The 24,890-nt window shown below is 43.4% G+C and overlaps 1 protein-coding gene across 3 annotated transcripts in view; it reads right to left on the bottom strand.

The window, feature by feature from the left end:
- rbms3 (RNA binding motif, single stranded interacting protein) overlaps positions 1-24,890 on the bottom strand; it is a 290,727-nt gene that overhangs the window by 240,600 nt on the left and 25,237 nt on the right. For all 3 annotated transcript variants that reach the window (XM_035411964.1, XM_035411956.1, XM_035411971.1), the window contains exon 3: positions 14,994-15,062. In XM_035411964.1, coding sequence (XP_035267855.1) covers positions 14,994-15,062 — 69 coding nt within the window. The remainder of the gene's footprint in view (positions 1-14,993; positions 15,063-24,890) is intronic.

Here is a 24,890-nt window from a genome sequence, read left to right as displayed (position 1 = left end):
CGGGGTTTTTTGCCCTCAGCTGATCCGTGGAAACAAAGCTGTATGACGTTGATTCAGAATAATAAGTCTTATGCAGTAAAAGCCCCGTAAGTCTCCCTGAACTGAGCCTTCTTCTAGGCCAGTGAATAATGCACTGGCATGTAATGCGATGGGATGTGGCGTGAGTGCATTACCATTAGCTGCATCCAATGCAGTCATACAGCACGATTCCACAGTGTATGAGACAGCGCCTCCCACAGTCAACAACCCCACCACATATCAGAAACTGTACACAATCCTGCTGTAGATTAGAGACCAAACACACAATCCTGCTGTAGATTAGAGACCAAACACACAATCCTGCTGTATATCAGAGACCAAATACACAATCCTGCTGTATATCAGACAGAACACACAATCCTGCTGTATATCAGAGACCAAACACACAATCCTGCTGTAGATCAGAGACCAAACACACAATCCTGCTGTAGATCAGAGACCAAACACACAATCCTGCTGTAGATCAGAGACCAAACACACAATCCTGCTGTAGATCAGAGACCAAACACACAATCCTGCTGCATATCAGAGACCAAACACACAATCCTGCTGTATATCAGAGACCAAACACACAATCCTGCTGCATATCAGAGACCAAACACACAATCCTGCTGTATATCAGAGACCAAACACACAATCCTGCTGTATATCAGAGACCAAACACACAATCCTGCTGCATATCAGAGACCAAACACACAATCCTGCTGTATATCAGAGACCAAACACACAATCCTGCTGTATATCAGAGACCAAACACACAATCCTGCTGTAGATTAGAGACCAAACACACAATCCTGCTGTATATCAGACAGAACACACAGTCCTGCTGTATATCAGACAGAACACACAGTCCTGCTGTATATCAGACAGAACACACAATCCTGCTGTATATCAGACAGAACACACAGTCCTGCTGTATATCAGACAGAACACACAATCCTGCTGTATATCAGACAGAACACACAGTCCTGCTGTATATCAGACAGAACACACAATCCTGCTGTATATCAGACAGAACACACAATCCTGCTGTATATCAGAGACCAAACACACAATCCTGCTGTACATCAGAAAAAGAACACACAATCCTGCTGTATAGAGACAGAACACACAATCCTGCTGTACATCAGAAAAAGAACACAATCCTGCTGTATATCAGACAGAACACACAATCCTGCTGTACATCAGAAAAAGAACACACAATCCTGCTGTACATCAGAAAAAGAACACAATCCTGCTGTATATCAGACAGAACACACAGTCCTGCTGTATATCAGACAGAACACACAATCCTGCTGTACATCAGAAAAAGAACACAATCCCAGGGTGTATCAGAGGAGCTGGCCTTGGCCTCAGAGGTGTTACAGCTGATTTCTCAGCCATCCAACTTCTAACGACTTGGAACAAGCGTAGATTCGTTTAGCAAGCAATTTGTTCACCCAGTCAGGGATGACCAAATAAAACTTCTAGAGGGTGGCAAGGACCTTACTTATCTTTTCTTTTTTGATTGATTGGTTAATTACTGAGCTGATCAAATTACTCGCCACACTGAGCAAATGAAACAGTTCCAAGCCTTTAGACGGGATTGATGGTTCAAGCATTACCTACAGCACCCAACAGTCACGAACAGCCTTCCAAGTCCAATCACAGGAGAGCTGGGAGCAGATGTCCTTCAGCTGGGCAGCACTGTAATGTCCCCTCACCACAGTGTTCCACCAGTACAACATTCCACCGTCACAACAACCCATCGCCATAACAACCCACCATCATATTCTAAAGAAATATGAAAAAGAAAACCATAATGTTCCAGGTTCCACAGAATAATTTCTTCTGGGAGGACATAGGTGCGGGTTTGTCATCTCCCTCACATTTCTGAAATGTCTCCTAAGGTCCTTAACGGCAATCCTCTTGTTCAGTGGTACAGCAATATGGCAGTAGGTGAAACCAGTACTCCCTGCACTGAAATGATCATTGTCAGCTGTCCTTCCTCTCCTGTCGTTCCACATCTCCCACCTACATTCCACCTCTCCTTTTCTCATGCTCTCTCTTTGCTATCCATCTCCCTTGCTTATTCTTTTCTCACTTCTTTTTTGTGCACAATTAGTGTGTTCACATATGTTGAAATAATTCCAAATTATTTGAAAAGCATTTGCCAAATGCATTACATTACATTACAGGCATTTAGCAGACGCTCTTATCCAGAGCGACTTACACAACTTTTTACATAGCACTTTACATTGTATCCATTTATACAGCAGGATATATACTGAAGCAATGCAGGTTAAGTACCTTGCTCAAGGGTACAACGGCAGTGTCCTTACCCGGGAATCGAACCTGCGACCTTTCGGTTACAAGCGCAGTTCCTTACCCACTGTGCCACACTCCGTCCTCCGCATGTGTAGATTTCCAAAAGGTCTATACATGTTTGGGGAAAAAATGACTGGGTGATTAAGGAACAAGAAATTGCCTAAAGCCAAGAATCTGAACTACTCAAGCTTGTTCTGTCTGAGGAAACTCAGTATGATGTCAGTATGTACTTAAAATCTCACAGATCTTCAAACAGTACAGACAGAAAGAAAGAAATCTAAGCACACAGTCCATTGCTTCATAGAGACCACACATTGGTCATTGATTCACATTTGAATTGCCCCTTTCCAAAAAACAATCAAAGGACTTAACTATTACCATTAACTAGTTCAAAAGCCAAAAATCACATGTCTGCTGATATTGGCATTTTCAACATTTTCCTGTTAACAGGACACATGCTACATCACCAGTGAAAATAGCATGGATTTAATATAATAAACCAGCCACCTTGACTAAATACGATAAGCTCATCAGTTACAACTTAAAGAGCACATTCACACTAAATGTAATATCATACTTATAGATCATTTATAACATCTTAACATCTACATGCAGCCAAATTAATTCCCATTGGCTGTGAATGAACCACTTGACTCAGGAATATGAGGAGCAGGTGTTAACTTTATCAATATTGGTGATGACAGTGATGACAGTTTAAGAACCTATTATGGGAGAAAGACTTTAATTAACAGTTTAATAGTAATTTGTTTGTACATTATAAATAATATGCAGCTACTCTGCAGCAACAAAATGCCCCATATTCCGTAATTTATTCCCAGATAAACCTCAATGAACAGGATTCTTTGGCTATTACAAACCCAAACACAGGGCAGCCATAAAATATCACCACAGCTTTCTGAGTCCCATCCAAATAATGGTGCTTCCAGTTCCATTCCAAACAAAACTTGGATCATTCTAATTTTTAAATCCAAAACTGAAACCTCACAAAGCAGGAAGCCCAAAGACGGTCCCTGCCAACACAGATGGCATTATCGCTGGAGGTACTCCAACTAGTCTGAAAATACAAACATCATTACAATTTTATGACTGCGGCTATCAAACAACTATTTTTGGAGAAACACATAGTTTACAACCTGGACACATTTCAAAAGAAAACGAAAACTGATTTAAATGGAAAACCAACAAGTCATTTGTGATATTATTTTAACAGGATAGTACTACTGCCACTTAATACATGATCGTGGTGATTGGAGTAGATGTCCCTGCTGCACTGTGTATTTCACTCTTGACTTACACACCGATTATTCAGCATCATAAAGCCTACAGAACGCCCTTGCCAGTCCTACGTTTTATTTCTCTGTCTTTGTGTGCCGAATCAGTCTCCTTATAAGAACAATATCACTGTTAGCTGCTTTGCATTGGTGGCTTTTAAGATGATCTTTGGTATCGTCAACTCAAGTGAGACTGAGCTAGGAAGCAAGCTATCAAGGGAGAGATACTACATGTTAAAGGATACTACATGTAAAATCATATTCCTTGACAAGTTAATCGTTTTCAGGGTATATTCGTGTTGCTTCTGAATGTTTGAGTTTTTTGTGCTGGCCCTCACTGAGACAAACTAAACCCATTTCCTGGTTTCACTTCCAGCTAGCCAGCTACCTAGGCATGCGTTTTTACACTGATTATTTTCCACAGAATTCCTTGACGGTGGAACTTATATCATTTAAACTTTGCCTATCCTTAGCTCTAGTGTAGTTTGCTAACTATATGAAATGCACTTATGAAAGCCGCTTCAGCTACATGAGTCTGCCAAATGAAGAAACTGTAAATCAATTTATAAATCTTGGCCAGTGATGCTGACGGTAAGTTCACACCCATCTTCCCCACCTCCCCCGGGGACAGGATTCCTTTTGAGAGCCCTGGTGACCCCCCCCTCCCCACAGACTCCCCGTTTGGCACAAAGCAACCGGCGGTGGCGACGCAGACAAAGCCATATGCTCAACCTGCTCATGTTTCCCACATCCTGCCTGTCTCCTTCTTTCACTCTGTTCTTTCCTGTTCTCTTCTCCCTCTTAACACTCCCAGTATACAGAGGGGCCAAATCGGCTCTGCGGGTCCAGAGGAAAACAGAGCCTTGTTGTCTTCTGATACCAGATGTTACTGCAGTTCCCTAATTAGCTCAGCAAAACAGAGGGAGGATCCCTGGACTCCAGCGGCTGGCGCGGAGACGGCCCAGCTTTCTCCCAGACTACCGACGGCTGATAACCTCTTCCACTGACGGACATGGGCAAGGTCCACTTTCTCTCCCACGTTCAGCGGCCTTGGCCATGGACCCGTCCATGAGCGAATTTCACACTGCGTGGTGGCCAGTGTGAGTCACACGCCTGCTGCGTTTCACCCCGCTTTTCTGTCGGACGGAAACTTCTGGAGCGCGGCCGCACTGAAAGAGGATACTAGCATTGAAAGCCACTTGCGTTGCACGGCCAGCCCCGGGCTTCCAAGAGGCGAATAACATTTATTTTACGGTAAGAGCCTGGCATCCGTGTTGTTCAAGGGAACAAGACCGGCTTTAATGCGGAATTACACTCCAAGCGTTAAAACCGATTTACATTTCTGCCCTTGTTTTCATAAGGATTAACTGTAAAACAAATGTTTTCACAGCCCTTCCATGGAGACGGAAGGCCTGAGAGAAAAGCCTGGCTCCCCACTTGACCTTTGTTTCAAAAGCAAACAATTCGCCCGTGACCATTCTTTAGCCATAATTACAGCTCGGGCATTGCTTGAGCATTGATTTATTACGGTTTTAATGAAAATGGACAAACCAAAAAGCCGCAACATATATGTGAACTTATTCACCATGCATTTTATCACTTATATTTCACTCTGGCCTTTCAAACAAGTAACACTCTACGCTGACTGCCAAGCCTCTGTCCATTGGACACTACTGCAGTTACAGCAGTATTAAATGGCCTCCCAAGTCCCTCATCAGGACATCACACACACCTTCCGATCTCAGAAACATCAGAAGCCATTAAATCTGCATTCATTCACAACTCCTTCCAAGAGCCCACCAATAAATGATTAATTTAAGATATATTTCCACTGTTTCTTGACTGAATCAGTCAAACCGGACATAGCATAGTCTATACAAGCAGCCTGAAAGTCTGCTCCACTCAGTTCAATCTTGAGCAAATTTAAGAACCATTGGGAAAATACGCATTTTACTCATTTATACTATACCCAATAGTTGAGCATGGGCAGTGTAAAATAGTCCAACGTTCATTGGGGTTCACTCAACCAGAGAGGCAGGGCATAAGGCTTCAGTGCATGGACTTTGGCACACCTGAACAGCAAGCAGAGACACTGAGTCATTTCCCTATTATAGAATAAGCATGAAGTTTCTCAAGTCTCCACGCCATGTGTTTTTTTAACACGATTGTCGGCATGGAAACCAAAAGACGCCCATGTCATATGTGAGTGATTACAGGCCACGGGAAACACAGATGCCATGCTCTGATATTTACCTCTCCTGATCCAGTCGCTGTTTAAGGTGTAAAAATGAATGAGTTGTGGTGATGGGGTCATCTAATCCACTGCGGCAGAAAAGAGGTTTCGGCGACGGGTCGACAAGTCGTTTTGTTGCTGCCAACAGAGGTTATTTGTTTGTACACAATATATGTACGGCAGAATAAAAGAAATGGGGATGGGCGTTTGGGTCATGGAACACCCCGCACTGGTGCCTGTGTGTCAGCACATACAGCACAATAAGCTACAACAAGCTGGCCAGCGATATAGCGGCACATCAGGGAAAGCCACATCTCAGCCATATCTCCTCCACACTTTCCTGCCTCCCTTATTATTTGTCACTCGCAGACTCATGAAATATAAATAAAGTTAATTCAGTTTATCGTGCATCTCCCTGCATGGTGCGGGGCTCCAGAGATGTTATTGATCGGAGCGCCTTCTCTCTGTGAATGCTAACCACGTACATCCATCCATTATTACTCTCTCCCAGCCATCCTGTATAGGACATGACAGATTAAACATGGAAGGTATTATTGGCACTTGCACAAAGGTGGGATTATCATGTGTGTCACAGCAAAAGTGAGTGTATGAGAGTACGTGTAATGTGCGTGTTTTTGTAGACTACGCAGTAGGAGAAAGGGGGACCCTTATATGGGCATGAAGTTAGCCAGTAGGCGCATGAGATACAGTGACTTGGCTGTGACGCTAAATGTCCACAGAATATTAAAATATTGCCGAAAGAACAGAATAACTTATAACAATAACAATAATCGGCACATGGGGAGACATAAGACAGAAAACACACCTAATGACACACTACATTTTCTTGTGGGGAATAAAATTGACTTCGTATTTTGACCATAGTGTTCTCAATGAAACGGGCGGCTGAAACACCTATACTGGAGCCAATAGTGAGCAACGTCGCTCAACAAGACCAGGAAATGAACTTCAAAAGCAAAGCCCGGTTTTAGCTGTTTGGTGAGACTCCTCCTTCACAGCAACTTGAAGCTGACTGAGCAGGCCAGGAGTCCATCCTCAATCCTGCTTTGATGAAAGACACTTCAAATGAAATTGCTGACATTTGAAGATGAGACGGTTTCTCTTCTACTGGGGGGGCTGCCATCATCTCCACTGTCAGTTCACTGTTAGACATGGACGCACCACACCCAGGCACCAGAGCGCACCGACAGCCAGTTATGCCAGAATGCTGCCGAGTTTCACCCCCATCTGAAAATGGTTCCAATGCCACCCTTCAAGAATGAGGCTACCAGCTCTCACACACCCTGCCCCATACCTACTGCATATTTACAAGGGGCTTTGTCCCTGAAAAAACATTACTCAGTGCATAACACAGCACAAAGATGTTTAGGATATAGAGAAATGTGAATTTTTTAAATATTAATTTTTAGCTACCTGTGCCTCAGCCTTTAGTGGAATAATGCAAGCTATGACCTAATGAGTACTAATGACTAGGGTCACCATTTTTTACAAAGTAGTCTTATCAGCTGCAATTCAGTCATCCCTCAGCATCTTTGATTGCATGTATTAGATAATTACACCTCTACGGCCATCCATATTGACACTAGGGCAGGGTGATATATCAAATTGTGTTTTTTTGTGCATAATAAGAACGACCGCAGCCATGGGCCGTACAGGCAATCTTTCGTCTATTTTTTTCTTTCATCATACCCGATGCAGTAGTGAACAACCAAACGGCTGCCTTATCAATACCCAATAGATGTCTGTGATGATGTTTGAAAGATAGCCTATCCGTCTCATGGCGGCAGTTATCATAGTCTCACGCTTTAAAAAACCGCGTTTCGATATAGCGTGCTGCCCCAATTGACGCTTAACAGTAATTGGCAGCAGTGGTCCGACACTGTTGCACGTTACATTCCGTGTGGCTATTAGAATCACAGGATATGCAGCAGTAGCATTTTTTTGTGTGCCGCATTGTTGTATTTTTAGCTGTGGGAAGCAGCCTACGCACATAAAAAGTGCAGTTATATCACCTGCACAAAAATGATTAATAGAAGGCTATTCATAATAATTAATTGGTTTACAAAAGGGGTAGGCTGATAAAAATTTTTAAAAATTGATTAAAGGGAAATTCCACAGCAAAACAACATTTTGCTCATTTAACAAATCAAGACGAATCAAAACTGATTAATTTTCTGTGGCTGTGCTGCAAGCTGATTTCTCTTTGTGTTGTAAACACATGAGTATCATGCTCTAAAAGGGTAAACACTACTGACTGCAGTCTGCAGTTTGCTAGTAACAACGTCTTATATTTAACTACTGAGGTTGCTAATTAGCGCACATATTGAATACATTCCTAACTGAAGTTAGGTCACACAATGAAGTACAGCGAATAACAGTTTGCTGACATACTTAGCCAGCAGTAGCTAGCTAGCGAACGTTTGCCAAGCTGTGGTTCTCTAACATGCTTTCAGTACTATAATGACACTACCCCCGTCTATAGTCATGTTTTACAATGAGTGTTTGTGCAGAGCCCACAGTAAGCAAGCTAACTAGGTAAATATAAAAAGTTGTGTTGCGAGTGTACAGACGGCCATGTTGACCATACGTTACTGCTTTTTTTTCCCCTCCCCAAATCTAATGGGATAGTACAAATATAAGATGATGTGGTTTCACTTTTCAGTCAAGGTTTGAAGGCTTCATTCTTTGATCAAAGAGATAGCCATTACAGCAATCTTCCCCACCGAGCAATTGTCTTGGCACTACACAACACAATCCTGAAGTGATTGCTCGGAGTAATTGTGGGTTTTATTGAGAGGATGTTTCAAAATCTGATTGGCTGGATTCGATTCAGTGAAAAAAAAAATGTATTTGTGGAACAAAATTTTTGTGAAATCTTGCGATTGAGTCCAGACAGATTTTTAAGTGTTCAGACTTGCTTGGGGTCAAAAATCTAAAAAGCCTCAAGGAATTTCTGTCTGGGTTGAAAGAATCATTAAGTGCATTGGTGCAAAACTCTGTCAATTTCTCTGGAAGTTTTGATGCATTGGCTATTTATTGCTTTGACTGTGCTGTGCGTCTGCTGAGCCAGTGATTGGCATTCATTTTTAGCTGTTCAATCTTATTGTACATTTCACATATTCTGACCTCTCGACCCTCCAGCCAGAGGATCACATGAGTGAGGCTTCTACCATGTTATGTGATTAGCGTGAGCCGTGCCTCTAAACCCCTGTCCCATAACAAACCCCTGAGCCGTGCCAGCACGGCTGTATAAGGTGAGATGTCCATCTCCATGTCCACCAATCTGGACTGCAAAACGGGGTAATGGAACTGGTACACCACAGCAGAATACTAACGGCCCCATCTCCTTTCTCATGCCTCAGGGGGGGCGCTACTGGTAGGTCTGAAACTTTCCCCATTATTGTGCTCCTTACAATTCAGTGCAACTTTATGCTCAGACAATTCTTAAAAACCTTTTCAACAGCTCCAATGAGTCTGTCAACTTCTGGGAAATTGCTTGGTGAAACACCACTCACCAGTGCCACAATGTGGGCACTGCAGTTTAAATGGACTGGATTTGGCATCAATCATCCTCTTAGGGTTTCCTGCAGGGACACAGCTGTGGGTAGGGGAGAGTGGAGTACGGGTTTGAGCCCCCACTGGCAGTAAAATATATGGCATTTCATTGCAAAGAACCCAGGAACACCCCCCCCTTCCCCCACACCTGCTACCCCACCCCCACAAAAGCCTACAAAACATGATATCTGGGAAGCCTGGAAAATTAATCCAAATAATGCATTGGTCAAAATACAGATGGCATCTATCTGCTGCCCAAAGCGATCTTGTGCCCTGCTGACAGATGAGTCCTCTTATGACAAATGATTCCTTTTTGACAGATGATTTCTCTCGTTGATAATCTATGTGAAAAAAAACTATAGGTTTTTTATTGCAAATGTCCATCTACTGTTGTCTTGTGCGTTTGCATGGATAAATTGCTAAATGTGTAGAATGTGTCAGCCTTTTTAAAAGGAGAAAAAGGAGCCAAAAGCCAGGAAAAAATACACTGCGTTCTATAAACGCAGATTTTCTAAGATTACTATGATGACCCAGGCTTGAACCATACAAAATAATTATTCCTATTTCTTTGAATCAATCATCTTTCGGTGTCTGACATTAGTGTGGTTTATTTATCAGGATATTTATATTTTACATGAGCTGTTGGTAGCATTGTGAGATTAAGAGAAAGTGTTTTATCTGAATGAAAATTCCAAAATGAGATGTCACACTCTTGCTAGTTTGCTCAACATGAGTAAATTAAAACAAAATTCACTCCTAAGGTTTTTAATATTATTAACCTGTGTGACAAATAATTGTTTTGATCAGAATGCCAAAACATTATTTGTATCTTATTTCATTGCGCTAACCCCGCTGTTTCATTCCGCTTATGTTACAAGAGTCATAATAAAATTATGAACAACATGGGTCCTGCTACACTGTCAGACGTGGGCATCACACAGAAAAGCTACCAATATTCAAAATCCTCATTTAAATGCGTCCTTTATGTACCTGCCGAACAAGGGCATGTACAGATTCACAAAACATGCCCATATACAGCCCACAGGAACACGGATGAACGCATTGTACCAGGCCGTTAGAAGCGTCACAGCAATGTAGACTGATGCCTGGGTGGCTTCTATACTGATAGTCGTGGAGAGATGAGGAACTGTGTGTGACTTTCCCAGGGATATTCAAAATCTGAGCGTATGAGGACATTCCTGCAAAGGTCTAGACAGGGATTTCAGAGTTAATCCCAGTCCAATTCCCTAGGAGAGGGACCAGGGTCCATCTTCTGAACTGACGTCCGACACACATCAGACAAGTGCCTCGCAGCCTTTCTTGGCTGCTGCTTTTAATGGGGGCATATTAGCAGTTGCTGCTGTGTGACCTTAAATCCGAAAAAAACGTTCCCTTTTAAAGTGAAGCTTTATGGGCGAGCGGGTGACAGCTGAAACCGAACCGTGGGCGAGCAGAGTTCACCTGAGGTAACCCGCTTTGGCAGGACGGTCCCACACTGGCACCCGCTCACTCACAACAGCGGACATTCCTGGGGGGGTAAGCCCCTGAGCGCCAGCACTATGAATCACCGCACACTGACTGCGGCAGAGCCCTGCACCGAGCAACACGACCGTGATTTAAGACCGTGTTCAAGCATGACCGTGTTTAAAGAACAGCGATTTGTAAAACCGCATTGGGGAAAAATATTTCTGCCTTATTCTCTGAATTGCAGTTGGTGTGTGAACAATTTAAGAGTAAAAGTTCATTTTGAATGACTCACTGCTTCTACATTTGTCGTCCTTGTCTAATTTCAAAAGAGAATGTTAATTTTCTGAACCCTGAAGAAAAATATAATTGTCATGGGTGATGAAATAACTGTCCCAGTCGTGGAAAGATATGACATGGCATGTGACAAAGCAAGAGGGTCTGAGTAACTGTATCCGAATTATTCCTGCAACTCACCTATTGTAACCAATCAAATGCCAAATCTTATTCATTCATACAACTCTATGACTATGGCAATATTGTTACTACTTCCATGCCAATAAAGCTCTTTGATTTGAACTGAATTGAACTGAAAGTGTAACACAGTTAACTTTGCCACCCTTTCAAGTGGCCGGTCATGGAGCCAAAAAGAAAAAACAACCAAGTGTCTGGTGCTGGTGGGGTTGGTATGGATTTCACACCACAATACAGCAGCAAACATCCGGGGAAACATTCATAAACATGGCCAGCATGGACAGTAACATGGAAGTATGATAACTGGACTATGCCCTGGTCCATAACTGATTTGTGAATACAGGGTTTATCAACAGACAGTTCAGGAGGACAACCTCCCGGCGTGCCTTTACATTTGAACAAATCAGATTGATCAGTATGTGTTAGAAAATAAGACATGGAAGAGAAGACAGAGAAGGATGCCATGAAAGCAGGTCACATGATTAAACATGATGTGCTCAGACGAGCCGGACGAGAAAGGGGAGGCAGAAACAAGCCGACATGTAAATCCTTCACTGAACCTCGCACACGTTCACAGGGAATGAGAGCTGGAGAGCGCACCAGAGAAGGGCTGAGAAAAAGAGATGAATATGAAACGGAGAGATGGAGGGAGGGAGAGGGAGTGATGCAGACAGCTGAATAAGCAGCCTCTTGGCTCAGGAGGAAGTGGGGCATACCGGCCCAATGCAGCTGCTCTAATGTTACAGCAGAGCTCTGTGACCAAGACTAATACCCCTTACACACACCCTCTCTACCTAATACCCCTTACACACACCTTACACACCCTCTCTACCTAATACCCCTTACATACACCCTCTCTACCTAATACCCCTTACACACACCCTCTCTACCTAATACCCCTTACACACACCCTCTCTACCCAATACCCCTTACACACCCTCTCTACCTAATACCCCTTACACACACCCTCTCTACCTAATACCCCTTACACACACCCTCTCTACCTAATACCCCTTACACACACCCTCTCTACCTAATACCCCTTACACACCCTCTCTACCCAATACCCCTTACACACCCTCTCTACCTAATACCCCTTACACACACCCTCTACCTAATACCCCTTACACACCCTCTCTACCTAATACCCCTTACACACACCCTCTACCTAATACCCCTTACACACCCTCTCTACCCAATACCCCTTACACACACCCGCTCTACCTAATACCCCTTACACACCCCTTACACAACCCCTCTACCTAATACCCCTTACACACACCCTCTCTACCTAATACCCCTTACACACACCCTCTACCTAATACCCCTTACACACCCTCTCTACCCAATACCCCTTACACACACCCTCTCTACCTAATACCCCTTACACACCCCTTACACAACCCCTCTACCTAATACCCCTTACACACACCCTCTACCTAATACCCCTTACACACACCCTCTACCTAATACACCTTACACACCCTCTCTACCTAATACCCCTTACACACCCTCTCTACCTAATACCCCTTACACACCCCTTACACACCCCCTCTACCTAATACCCCTTACACACCCCCTCTACCTAATACCCCTTACACACACCCTCTCTACCTAATACCCCTTACACACCCCTTACACAACCCCTCTACCTAATACCCCTTACACACACCCTCTACCTAATACCCCTTACACACACCCTCTACCTAATACCCCTTACACACCCCCTCTACCTAATACCCCTTACACACACCCTCTCTACCTAATACCCCTTACACACCCCTTACACAACCCCTCTACCTAATACCCCTTACACACCCCCTCTACCTAATACCCCTTACACACACCCTCTCTACCTAAATCCCCTTACACACCCCTTACACAACCCCTCTACCTAATACCCCTTACATACACCTTACACACCCTCTCTAACTAATACCCCTTACACACACCTTACACACCCTCTCTACCTAATACCCCTTACACACACACCTTACACACCCTCTCTACCTAATACCCCTTATACACACCCCTTACACACCCTCTCTACCTAATACCCCTTACACACACCTTACACACCCTCTCTACCTAATACCCCTTACACACCCCTTACACACACCCCTCACCTATTACCCTTGTGCCTGTGCATCTTTGTCACATATACTGTAGCTCTCAGCTTAGGAGCTCACTCGGGGTGAAGATCTGTTTGGATGTACTAGTAGTCACTTATAAATTTGCCTTGCAGGGCCTATTTTATCTGCAACAGCAGGGGCATGCTCAGTACTACAAACCAAACACTTTAACTCAGGTTTCATTATAAAACGCTGGTTAAATATGCATGGCCTCTTTAGCTGCTTCTCACTACTGGTCAGCTGCAGAGGCTTGGCTCCCCGGTCCAATGCCAATAAAGAATTAAATAAAAGATTCCTGCCACCGCTGCTACGTCCTCCTGGCCACGCTGACGCAGAGCTTTAACCCAGAGGTTTGCCTTGAGGAAACACTGCCTCCTTCTGGCAGACACTGGAAGCACACTGGAAATTCTGTCTAGAATTTCAATTCAGGGCCAGAGAGCTTCCATTAAAAAAAGTTGTGTGTTTGAATCCCCGGCGCAGAATAAATATCAATAAATCTTTAAATGCATAAGAGAATTTGCATGAAGTAAACTTGTGTTCATATTTGTCAGCGGGGATAGACTGCTCTAGTAGTAAAAGATGAATGACACCTCCCTTTCCATTATCACTCCCTTAATGCAATGAATATTAACTCAGACAAGAGTATGAATAACGATACATCATCTTTGGCAAACAAACAACAAACCTATTGCGATTGTTTTCCCTCTGCCGCTCCGACAGAGCTGCTGTCAACTTGAATGAGTCAGGCACTCAACCATTAACAAGACAAGTGCCTATTAATCAATATGCGTGAACAGTTTGTGTTAGCTGTATTGCTGAGTGTTGCACTGTGTCACTGAAGAGAGCTACCAGAACAGGAAATGGGACGGACGGGGACGTGATGTATGTCCTTTCTAGAGCATGCACAACTTTGGGCCAACCGCAAATTGTGAGATTTCCACCATCCTCGCGCCAGGAAATCCCCATGTTTCAGCAGCATTAAATTACTGCCTGAAAACTCACTCAAGTCACAAAAACTAGAACAAGCCAGGAGTCTCAAACTGAGGCTCCTCCATATATCAGGAAGGTGGGGCCAGCAGTGAGGAAAGGGGGTGTAGACGGAGCCATTTGTTTTGCACCAAACACGCGATGGTTATCAGCTCTGAATCAATAGCACTAATTAGAGTAAAAATACCCACAGACAGAACGAATGCAGAGAGAGGCCGTGGGGTAAGATGGCAAACAGAACTGAAGCCATTTCCTCAAAAACTGAAACGATGTTTTTTGAACAGCGAGATAATCGTTGCCTTCTGGTAACACGAGTGTGCGTGCTCACGCAGGTACACGTGCACGCATAAAGACGCAGGCGCACATGAACGCGCACGCTGCAGTATATGGATCTGCACGCACACGGGAAGATGCGGTCGCGCGCGTGTGACCTCTCCTCTGCGTGGCGCGCGTTATTCCAGCGCCCCAGGGCTCAGTTGTCACGGTTACCTGATGTGGCTGCGAGCTGGACCATCTGGCGTGCGCGGGGGAGCCGTTGGTCCTGGAGGCCGACGCCTGCTGTAATCACACAAAATTGCGCACAGTCAGCAAAGGGACGACCTTCCCCCCACAGGCTCCCAGTACTCACACTGAGTCCACCCACCGCTCATTGACCTCCTCCACTCACACTCACACGCATGTTCACGCATGTAAAACACAAGCTATTTTTCTCTCTCACACACAGACACGCACGTGTGCACATGTAAAACACATGTTCTCTCACACACACTCATGTACAAACAGCACATGGATTTTCTCTCTCACACGCACGCAAGGTCAGACTGTGATGTGATCATTAGGGAGGTTCTCTGGAGTTCAAGAGCAGGGGTTATCAGGCTGTTAAGACAAGAGAAACCATATCAACCACACATCCATAAATATATGTTGTCATAAGATGACCAAGTGGCTCTTGGTAGAAAGCCCTATAAACCATCAATCACGGTTCTTCTGAACAATCTTCTTGACCCCTGGGAGCCATTTAGGAACAGCATGACATGCACATGCAAAACCAACATTAGTCAGTCTGAGGTCATTTTGTGGAAGCACCGATGAAGTAAAACTGATGATATAAAAATGATGAAACTACTTTAGTTCACCATAGGGGTACTTTATTATTGCAGGGATTGCATCATTGGACCATCACTTTCCAACAGAGAGACCCTGAACACTTTCCAAACGGTTCTTCCTTTGTCAGTTTACTGAAATCCTCTATCACATCCTGACCTTAGACATTAACAATTAATAACGACTGTGTCGCAGTTTTGATCTAAATTGGCCAGTTGATTCTTTTCCTGTAGCCTGCTTACACACAAGAGAACATTTATTAACAGCAGTCTGTTCTTTTCACATCTGTGTATATAGACCCAGACCAGTGGTTCCCAAACCTCTCCCTGGGTAAACAGTCAAATGTTCAATGTCAAATCAGATCTTACCTATTGGACTTGTGTACTCTGTTAAGAGTATAATTAGCACTGGACATTCTACTGTGTACCCTGAGTCAGATCCAGGTATTTAATATGCTCAATCTCAAGCACACCTGATACCTGATATTACAGCTAATCAAGCCCTTGCTTGATTGTATCGGGTGTGCTTCAGATGGAACATATTAAATACCTGGATCCGGCTGGGGGAACCCAAGGCGAGTTTTGGGAACCAGGGTCCTATACAGTCAGAGATGCGCTGAGACGCCCTGCCTAAAAGAATCAGCCGATTCCAAGCACTAATGCCAATGCCTTAAAAGGAGGAATACTGTACCGCCACCCTTGCCAACCATCAATTTCTCAGGTGCAGAAGTCCTCACGTAAGAAAACGAAATAATTCTAAATATACAGGCTGACCATTCAGACTAACCTGAAAAACAGTGCTACGACCCTGACTATGGGTGTGAGTAACTCACAACCGCAACCATCACTGAGGTGAAAAACCTTAAAGCGCACCACAGTTAGTCACCCTGAGGGCAAGGGCAGTGTGCCAGAACACCAGCAGAACATCAGAAAGCATCGCTCCACCTAGCAATACCAAAACCTGTCAACAAGAGACTTGTTGTTGATAGAAGTGCCTTAACTTTGGTCCTTATCAAAAAAGTAGTGTCTCCCAAAGCATTCTACTTTGGAGTAAGGCATTATTTCTTTACTTTCTTTTCTTTGCCAAGGAAACATTCTCCTTAGGCCTGCCTAAAAGGTTTCAAAATAAAACACTCATGAATTTGGCAAATTAGCTCAATTGGTGCTAGGGCTTCTGCCTTAACAAACTGGTCTTCAATCTGTTGTTAAAGCAATTGTGGAAAGAAAATGTTAGTAAGAATGTTACAGTGGCCTAGGCTACATTAGGCCTAATGCTTTATTAGGTTTCACACCAGTTTTATGAAATAGTGAAGTTTTATTTTGTTAAGCGGTACATCATCATTACTTACACACTTTGCTGTTGTATGAAACAAAATTAAATACATCACTCATCACTCACAGCTCAACCATTTTGCTATCTTTAAACATGCTCTTAGTGCTTTTAATGGTTCAATGTGGAAACTACTAAAACTTTTATATAATAAAGAACGAATAAATGTCCATAGTTAGCCTTATAAACTAGGCTCACTATAGGCAATAAGCAAATTTAAACAGCATGTCATTTTCCTCTAAACCGTCTTTATGAGGGTGTCTCTGGAATAAAAATGCTGTACAAATAATTGAACTGAATGAAGAATATTGGTAGTGCACTGCTGCAGTCTGCTAGCATCTTCATTAAGCCATGTTAGTACTCTTCCCACAGAACTAACTAAAGCAATGTTAGCAAAAGTGCTTCTTTTATTGTGAGATGTTCTGGAGAAATAAAAGCGCTCCTGCTCTGCTGCACGTCGGTCTATAAGCTACATGAGGCAGCACTGATGTGTTGTTCGGTGCAGAAAGGAATTTAACCATCGTAGCAGCAAAGGAGGGAAACTGCACTTCGCTCAACCGTTAACATGGCATCATGGTCAGCCCTTAAGTACTTATATTGTGCATCAGAAAAGTATGGTCTTTTTTCCATCTAAAATAAAAAAGACCATCATTTTCTGATCCACAATATAAGTACTTAAGGGCTGACCAGCCAAATACAACTACTAGCATCAGTGCTACTATATATATACTGAAACATACACACATGTACTACAGGAAAGCGGCAAGCAAGAACTTGCCCAATGGCCTCCATCATATAACATAAAACATGTCCAAAACCCCCCCCATGCAGACCTGAAGTCCAGGTGTCCTCACTTTATACAAAATGGCTGCCAACTGGATATTGAGAAGTTCATCTAAGACAATGGCCTCTGGTTTTATAGCAATCCTCAGGACAGATGTTCAAATTTCTGGCATGAAAACTGTTGGGAGAGGCCAGTTGGCCATGGGAAATATTTTAAATGAGACAGCGATGATTACAACACAGATTACATTCAGAATCAGCATCCACCCAAGTCTTTTGGATGCAGTCGGTTGCACTCAATTGTTTTCTCAGGGATTGTGTACTTTTTAATTCACTTCCAACCATCTCAATATTTTGATTTATAAAGCTTCTACCTCATTCATTATTCAAAAATCCCCTTTGGAGGCAAATGCAGAAATTCACAAAGGCATTAGATATCTTTTCATTTTAAAGGGGGGTGGGGTGCCAAGTTTAGTTGGTTTCTGAAGCAGGCAAAATAATATTGAATCAGTAAACGTTTAAATCAGAAACTGAAAAACAATGAATGTTACACATGATTGTGCAAATCTTTATCATCTCTTCAGGCAATACCTTCACTCCCAGTAGTCCCCATTCCAAATAATTCCAAAGCCATTCTGATGTAAAAAGACAGCCAAGATGCCAGAGAGAATCAGTAGAAAGGTAAAGATGTTCCTGTAAAACAGTAATGGACAGCATACCATAGTCCTGGACAGTACAGTATAGTAACAAATCTAATTAGCCGATGGACAAGTTCTGTAAGCTCTTCATTTCTCTGATACTTTCCAAAATGATTGCTGACAAAATTTGGAAGTCATTGCATTTTTCTGCTGACCATAATCAGGGTGCACATTGCACCAATCAGCATGTATATCCCTGTAGGTCTCTGGGCCACAGCTTTGGCCAGCATCTCGCTCCAGATTCACTGGACCACAGGTACGGACCGAGCGGTCAGGAACACAAAAGCATTTCAGCGAGGCTGTGCTCACAGCTCTCTTTGGCACTGGTGAGGCCGCAGTTGCATGCAGATCCGCGCTTTTTGGCCGACTTCAGCAGTTTACAGGATAATTCATTCTCTCGCAAGTCTAAGGCGGGGAAACGGCGAGGAAGACAAAAGGCGAACAAAGCCTGGCCCCGCTCGCTGCGCTCAGAGCCTGCGTCACGGCGCAGGAGCCTGCTCTCAGCTGGGCACGCAGTGCGCCGCCGTGGGCGTGGTCACGCTGCTCATCAGAGAGGGCGGGGCTCCAGGAGACAGGTCTGCGGTGAATTTATGGCGTTAAATTCAGGAGAAGGAGGCACGCTAATAAACCTTTCTTTGTTTGGTGCTTGCGTGTTTCCCCCTGTGTAGATTAATACTCGTAATCAATGAAGCGCATGCAGAGTAACTGTTCTATTTTTTGTCAACGTGAGCCATCGCCCCCCCACTTCTATCCCCCCATAACCCCCCCCATTAAAAAAAAAACATTTGAACTATACAGCCTTCCAATGAAGGACATAAAAGGCAGTAATTGCAGCTTTAAAAGATTCACTTAGTGTGAATGGTTAATGGCAAACATTTGCTGCCAGAATAAACGAAGGTGATTTCACTGCTTGATAAACAGAGTTCAATTAAGTGCACAGGCAGAGAGAGAGAGAGAGAGAGAGAGAGGCAGATGGGTGCTAACATTGACCAAAAGAATGGAGTGAAGAGAACACAACTCAGTACCACAGTCATGGTGGGCGCTAGAAGAGACTTTGCATCCTGCTGGTCTGCTACATTAAATGAATGTACAGTGAGCTCCATGATGTTTGGGACAATGACTTGATTTGGCTCTGTACTACACTATTTAAGTTTTTTCAATGTATAAATTACAGCACTTTTCATACATAGTCCCCCTATTTCAGGGCATCATAATGTTTGGGGCAAATGGCTTCCCAGGTGTTTCTGATTTGTCTGGTGTGTTCAATTGCTTCCTTGGTGCAGGTATAAGGAGCTTTCCGTATCTAGTCTTGATTCTAGGCTTTTGATTGACTTTGGAGTCTTTAATTGGCATTTGTCAATTCTGCCAATTAAAGTCAAAGAAGCCATTATGAGGCTGAGAAATAAGAAAAACATAAAACAAAAAAAGATATAGGCAAAATCTTAGGCATACCAAAATCAACTGTTTGGAACATCATTATGAAAGAGAGCAATAGTGAGCACAGTAATAACAAAGGGCATGGTAGGCTAAGGAGGACCTCTACAGTTGATAACCAAAGAATTTTCACCATAATGCAGAAAACCCCTCAAACACCTGTCCAACAGAGCAGAAACATACTTCTGTGGACAGTGTCACTGACTATTGTCCACAGAAGACTTAACAAACAGAACTATGGAGTCTAAACTGCAAGATGCAAATCGCTAGTTAGCCGCAATAACAGGATGGCTAAATTAGAGTTGGCTAAGAAGTACCTAAAAAGAGTCTGCAAAGTTCAGGAAAAAGGTCTTGAAGATGGATGAGACCAAGATTCGTTTGTATCAGAGTGATTGCAAGAGCAAACCCTTGAGGTCTAAAGGAACTGGCAAAAAACCAAAGGAACCCCCACCCCCCTCATCTGTGAAACATGGTGGTGGGGGTGTTGTGGTTTGGGCATGAATGGCTGCCACAGGTACTGGCTCACTTGGCTTTATTGATGATGTAACTGCTGATGGAATTCTAAAGTATAAAGAAGCATCTTATATGGATGGCGCTTCAGCCTACAGCATTATATTGATCCCAAAAACATACTGCTAAAGCCTCAACAGTTGTTTTTCAAAGCCAAAAACGGAAAAATTCTTGACTGGCCAAGTCACTCACCAATTAAATATGCGTTTCATATGCTGAAGAGAAAACGTAAGGCAACACAAGCAGGAGCTAAAGATGGCTGCAGTACAAGCCTGGCAGGGTATCACCAGAGAAGATACTCAGCACTTGGCGATGTCTATGGGTCACAGACTTCAAGCAGTCACTGCATGCAAAGGATATGTGACAAAGTACTAAATACGACTACTTTCATGTACATAACATCAGTATGTCCCAAACATTATGGTGCACTGAAATGGGGGGTATATGTAAAAACTGCTGTAATTTCTACATGGTAAAACCAAACTTGTCGATTACAAATCTAAAATTGCGTAGTACAGAGCCAAACCAGAGCAGGATATCAGTCTGGCCCTGGTGTCAAAACTCCATGAATGGGACTCAAGTCTACCAGTCCATCACGTATGTACTGTAGATCCTTCACGTCAGACCAAGGAAGCAACACAAGTCCACATCCCACACACTTGAGATCTCGACAACTTCATGAAAATAATTCACTCGCAAGCTATTGCTTCTGGCCTATTTAATCACAAACAAGTAATTAGGGTCTGCCATTGTCACAAGAAACCCTAATTGACATAATTCATGCTGAGGTGCCACTGATTTCAACAGAATCATCAGAGAACTGGACCCTTAAATATGTGTCTGCAAATTGCTGATTGTCACAGAAGTTGTTTCCCATGCTATAATAAATAGGCAAACTGGTGTTTGGAGTTATTATTATTGTTTTATAATTTGTCGTAATGAAACCAGAGGTTCAGAAAAGTGTCAGTGCTGCAAATGAGTAGCTCTTAATTTGAAGATGGAACACAAATCTGCATATTAATGATGTCATTTGCATATATTATGTCACTCAATTTTGCATTTAGAGTCATTTCAAACCCTCAGTTAATTGGTTGGCTGACCCATTAAATAGAATCTTTTAAAACTTTCAGCAGGACGCTAAAGGGATGTTGACACTCACGTCTCGCAACTGATTTGTTTGACCTCTGACTCCCAAGAGATTATAACCCAGTTTATCAAGTGCACTTCTTCAAAAGCGACCTAAAAAACATTCAAAAACACAACTTTCCAAGTTCTAGAGAATATTATCAGCATCCTCATGAAAAGCTACTAAATGAATAATTTTCCATATGGTGTGCCAGTAAAGGAACTTCCTTCATTGCTTCAGTACTTCCGGGGATCTCGGTGTTTCAGTGCAGTTTTGCCCCCTCCCCACGATCGACCCCACCCTGCCCAATCCCCTCTCAGGCTCTGCTCAGGTGAAAACATTATCTGGGATGCTTGTGTACATGCACACACAGGCATACATGCACACACAAATACACATGCATAAACACGCACAAGCTCACACATGCAGTACATGCATGCATGCCTCATGCACAAACACAAACACAATCACACGCATGCACACAAGCTGGCAGGACTTAATTTATGGCAGAGTAAGTGAATGTCCTCATACCAAGTCCCTGCATTCTCAGGCAAACTGCAGGCCTCCGATCAGCCAGAGAAGTGCATCTTGAATAAAGACATTGAAAAAATCCCTTAAAACCCTCCTTTCCTGAGTGATACCAGCGTCAGCTGTGCAGAATCATGGCGGAACCGGTGTGTAAAATGTGATGAATACTTCAGGCCCACCTGTGGATGCCGCTTTGATGTGCTTTCACACAACCAGCCATGACAGGGAGAAAAAGCAGAGCGGAGGGTCTGGCACTCAGCACAGCGGAGCACAGCACGGATCCACAGTGTTCCATGTGGGAGGGATCGAACGGGAGAGAGAGACAGAGACAGAGAGAGAGAGAGACAGAGACAGAGAGAGAGAAAAGGAGAGACAGAGAGAGAGAGAGAAGGAGAGACAGAGAGAGAGAGAGTAGAGGGAAAGAGGGAGGGAGGGGGCTAAGAAAGGAGGTGAGGAAAGGGGAAAGGAGGGATGCAGGTTGAAGGTGTTTGAGCCTTGTTGATCATGTAACTGAGCACCCTCAGGACATGAAAAGCTCAGTCTCTTGTGCAATGCCATAAGAACAAATGTCAAGGAGAGAAAAGCACAAACTCTGTATGGTGTGTGTTTTACACAAGGCAGTGAAAAGCACTACTGCCACGTTTCTGAGACACTGGTGACAGACTGGCGCTCAGCGGAGGCAGGGCAGGGGGAGAAGCCCGAGGATTTCCTTAGAGTTACCAACAGAGCTTTCTCACTGGGTCTCTGTGCCTTTCTGTACAGGTCCAACAGGATCTGTATGTGTGTGTGTATGTGTGTGTGAGTGTGTGTCTGTGTGTGTGCGTGTGTGTGTGTGTGTGTGTGTGTGTGAGAAAGAGAGACAGTAAGTATGTGTGTGAGTTGGCCAAGTGCAGTCATTTCCTGAAGTGGAGCAGTGGCAGTGAGTCTGGCTTCCTCAGCCACAATGCCATTACACAGCTTTTGTCTTTCAATGACAGGCAAGTTCAGCGGCTCAAGAACCACTCCAAATATAATGAGACAGCGCATTATGGGAGGAGGGGGTCAGGGCCATTAGAGAGGCAGAGCAGGGAGCAGGGAGAGAGGGAAGAAGTGACATAACCATGCCCTGAGCACTCACAACCCCCTGTATGCTGCTGCACCCCCTCTAGTGTGCACTTACTCCCCTCACTTCACACACAATCACACTGCCAATGCACTTTGGAAGCAGAGACAGATGCTGGTCTTATAAGGAAAACATACAGATTGGGGAGCTTTGGCTGAGTATTTCTTAAAGGGCAAGTCCAGTTCAGATAAACTGGACTTGTTTGAGGCAAGTTGAACTAGAATGTTGATCTGCCCCATAGATGCCATTGTGAAGCTACTGACAATAATACCATCAGAACCAATAGGAATGATGGAAAATGCAACAGAAATAAGACCCAGGCTGAAAAACAATGGAATACTCCATTAATCATACTATTATCACTTGAAATGTTTCTGTGATCCTCACAGTTAGAATGTACTAGATGCCAATAATTTTGATCCTTCTCAAATCCACCTCTCTCTCTCTTTTCTGTACATACACAGAAACTGACAACAGTGGAGTCAATCAATGAAAACCAGTTTTCGGAAAATTGGAAGCACATAAGTAAATCGAAACGTGGGACTTGTGCAGTAAGATGAACAAAAATGGAAAGAATATTTTGAACAACCCCATTAACAAATTCCTATTACCAAATTAGAACAATCCACCATCTGTGAAAGACTAAACAGCCTAGAATCGATTATTAAAAACAATCAAAATCCCTTGGACTCCCTCCCCTCTTACAGAGACAGAGCTGAAGGAGAGACTACAAGCCCTCCAGTCAGGAAAAGCATGTGGGCCTGATGGCACCCCCAATGAGATGCTAAAATAGAGCCGGAACAAACTACAGGAATCACTGCTAAAACTGTTCAAACTCATTCTTTTCTGAGGGAGGGCCACTTCCCCGAAATCTGGAGCCAAGGACTAATAACCCCCATCTTTAAGAGTGAAGACAGATTTGACCCCAACAATTACCAGGGCATTAGTGCGAACAAAAATCTGGGGAAGGATCTGGGGATGATGCTCGGTGCATTATAAATAAAAGAATCTCAGACATGTTGGCTTTTTACCAAGACAATGCACCACAGATCACAAATCTACACACCCTAATCAATAAATATGCACATCAAAATAAAAGAAAAATGCTTGCTTTGTAGATTTTCAAAAAGCAATTGATTCTGTTTGACATAAAGGATTCTTTTACAAACTACTACAAGCTGATGTAGGGGGTAAATTCTGTATCTGATATAATAAAATCAATGCATACAGAAAATAAAGTGGAGTTAAAACTGGCAACAAGAGACAGACTTCTTTACTCAGGGCCCCATTTAACATTTATATCAATGAAAAACCCTGAAGTTCCAAGAGGTGAGAAAAGACAGAAGTCCCCTCAGTCAGTGAGGTCTGAGGCTTACTGCACTAACGCCTACCAACACAAATCAGCCTCAGGACAGCACCATCAAAACACAGGAAATCATATCACAGCATTAAAAATACTTATATCAACGATTGGCACACTCAAACCCAAACACGAAGTAGACTTGATTGCTATCAGGCCGTAAAACGACAATAGATTTTGGCAGATTACCTACCATGGTAAAAAAAAAAAAATACAAAGCTTAGAAAAATACTGACAATGTACAGGCTCAGTGAGCACAGAGTGGCCGCAGAGGCCTGCCTGCACAGGCAGACAGGACCTCCTGAAGAGGGAAGGCTGTCCACACAGTGCCACACAGGTTCCCACGGGGAAGCACTTTCTGACAACATGCACAAAACATGAGAAACTATGAGAAATGCCCTTCCATAAAATT

This window comes from Anguilla anguilla, chromosome 1 (assembly GCF_013347855.1).
Source record: "Anguilla anguilla isolate fAngAng1 chromosome 1, fAngAng1.pri, whole genome shotgun sequence".
In the NCBI taxonomy this organism is placed as follows: Eukaryota; Metazoa; Chordata; class Actinopteri; order Anguilliformes; family Anguillidae; genus Anguilla; species Anguilla anguilla.
This window is presented reverse-complemented; position numbering and strand designations above follow the sequence as displayed.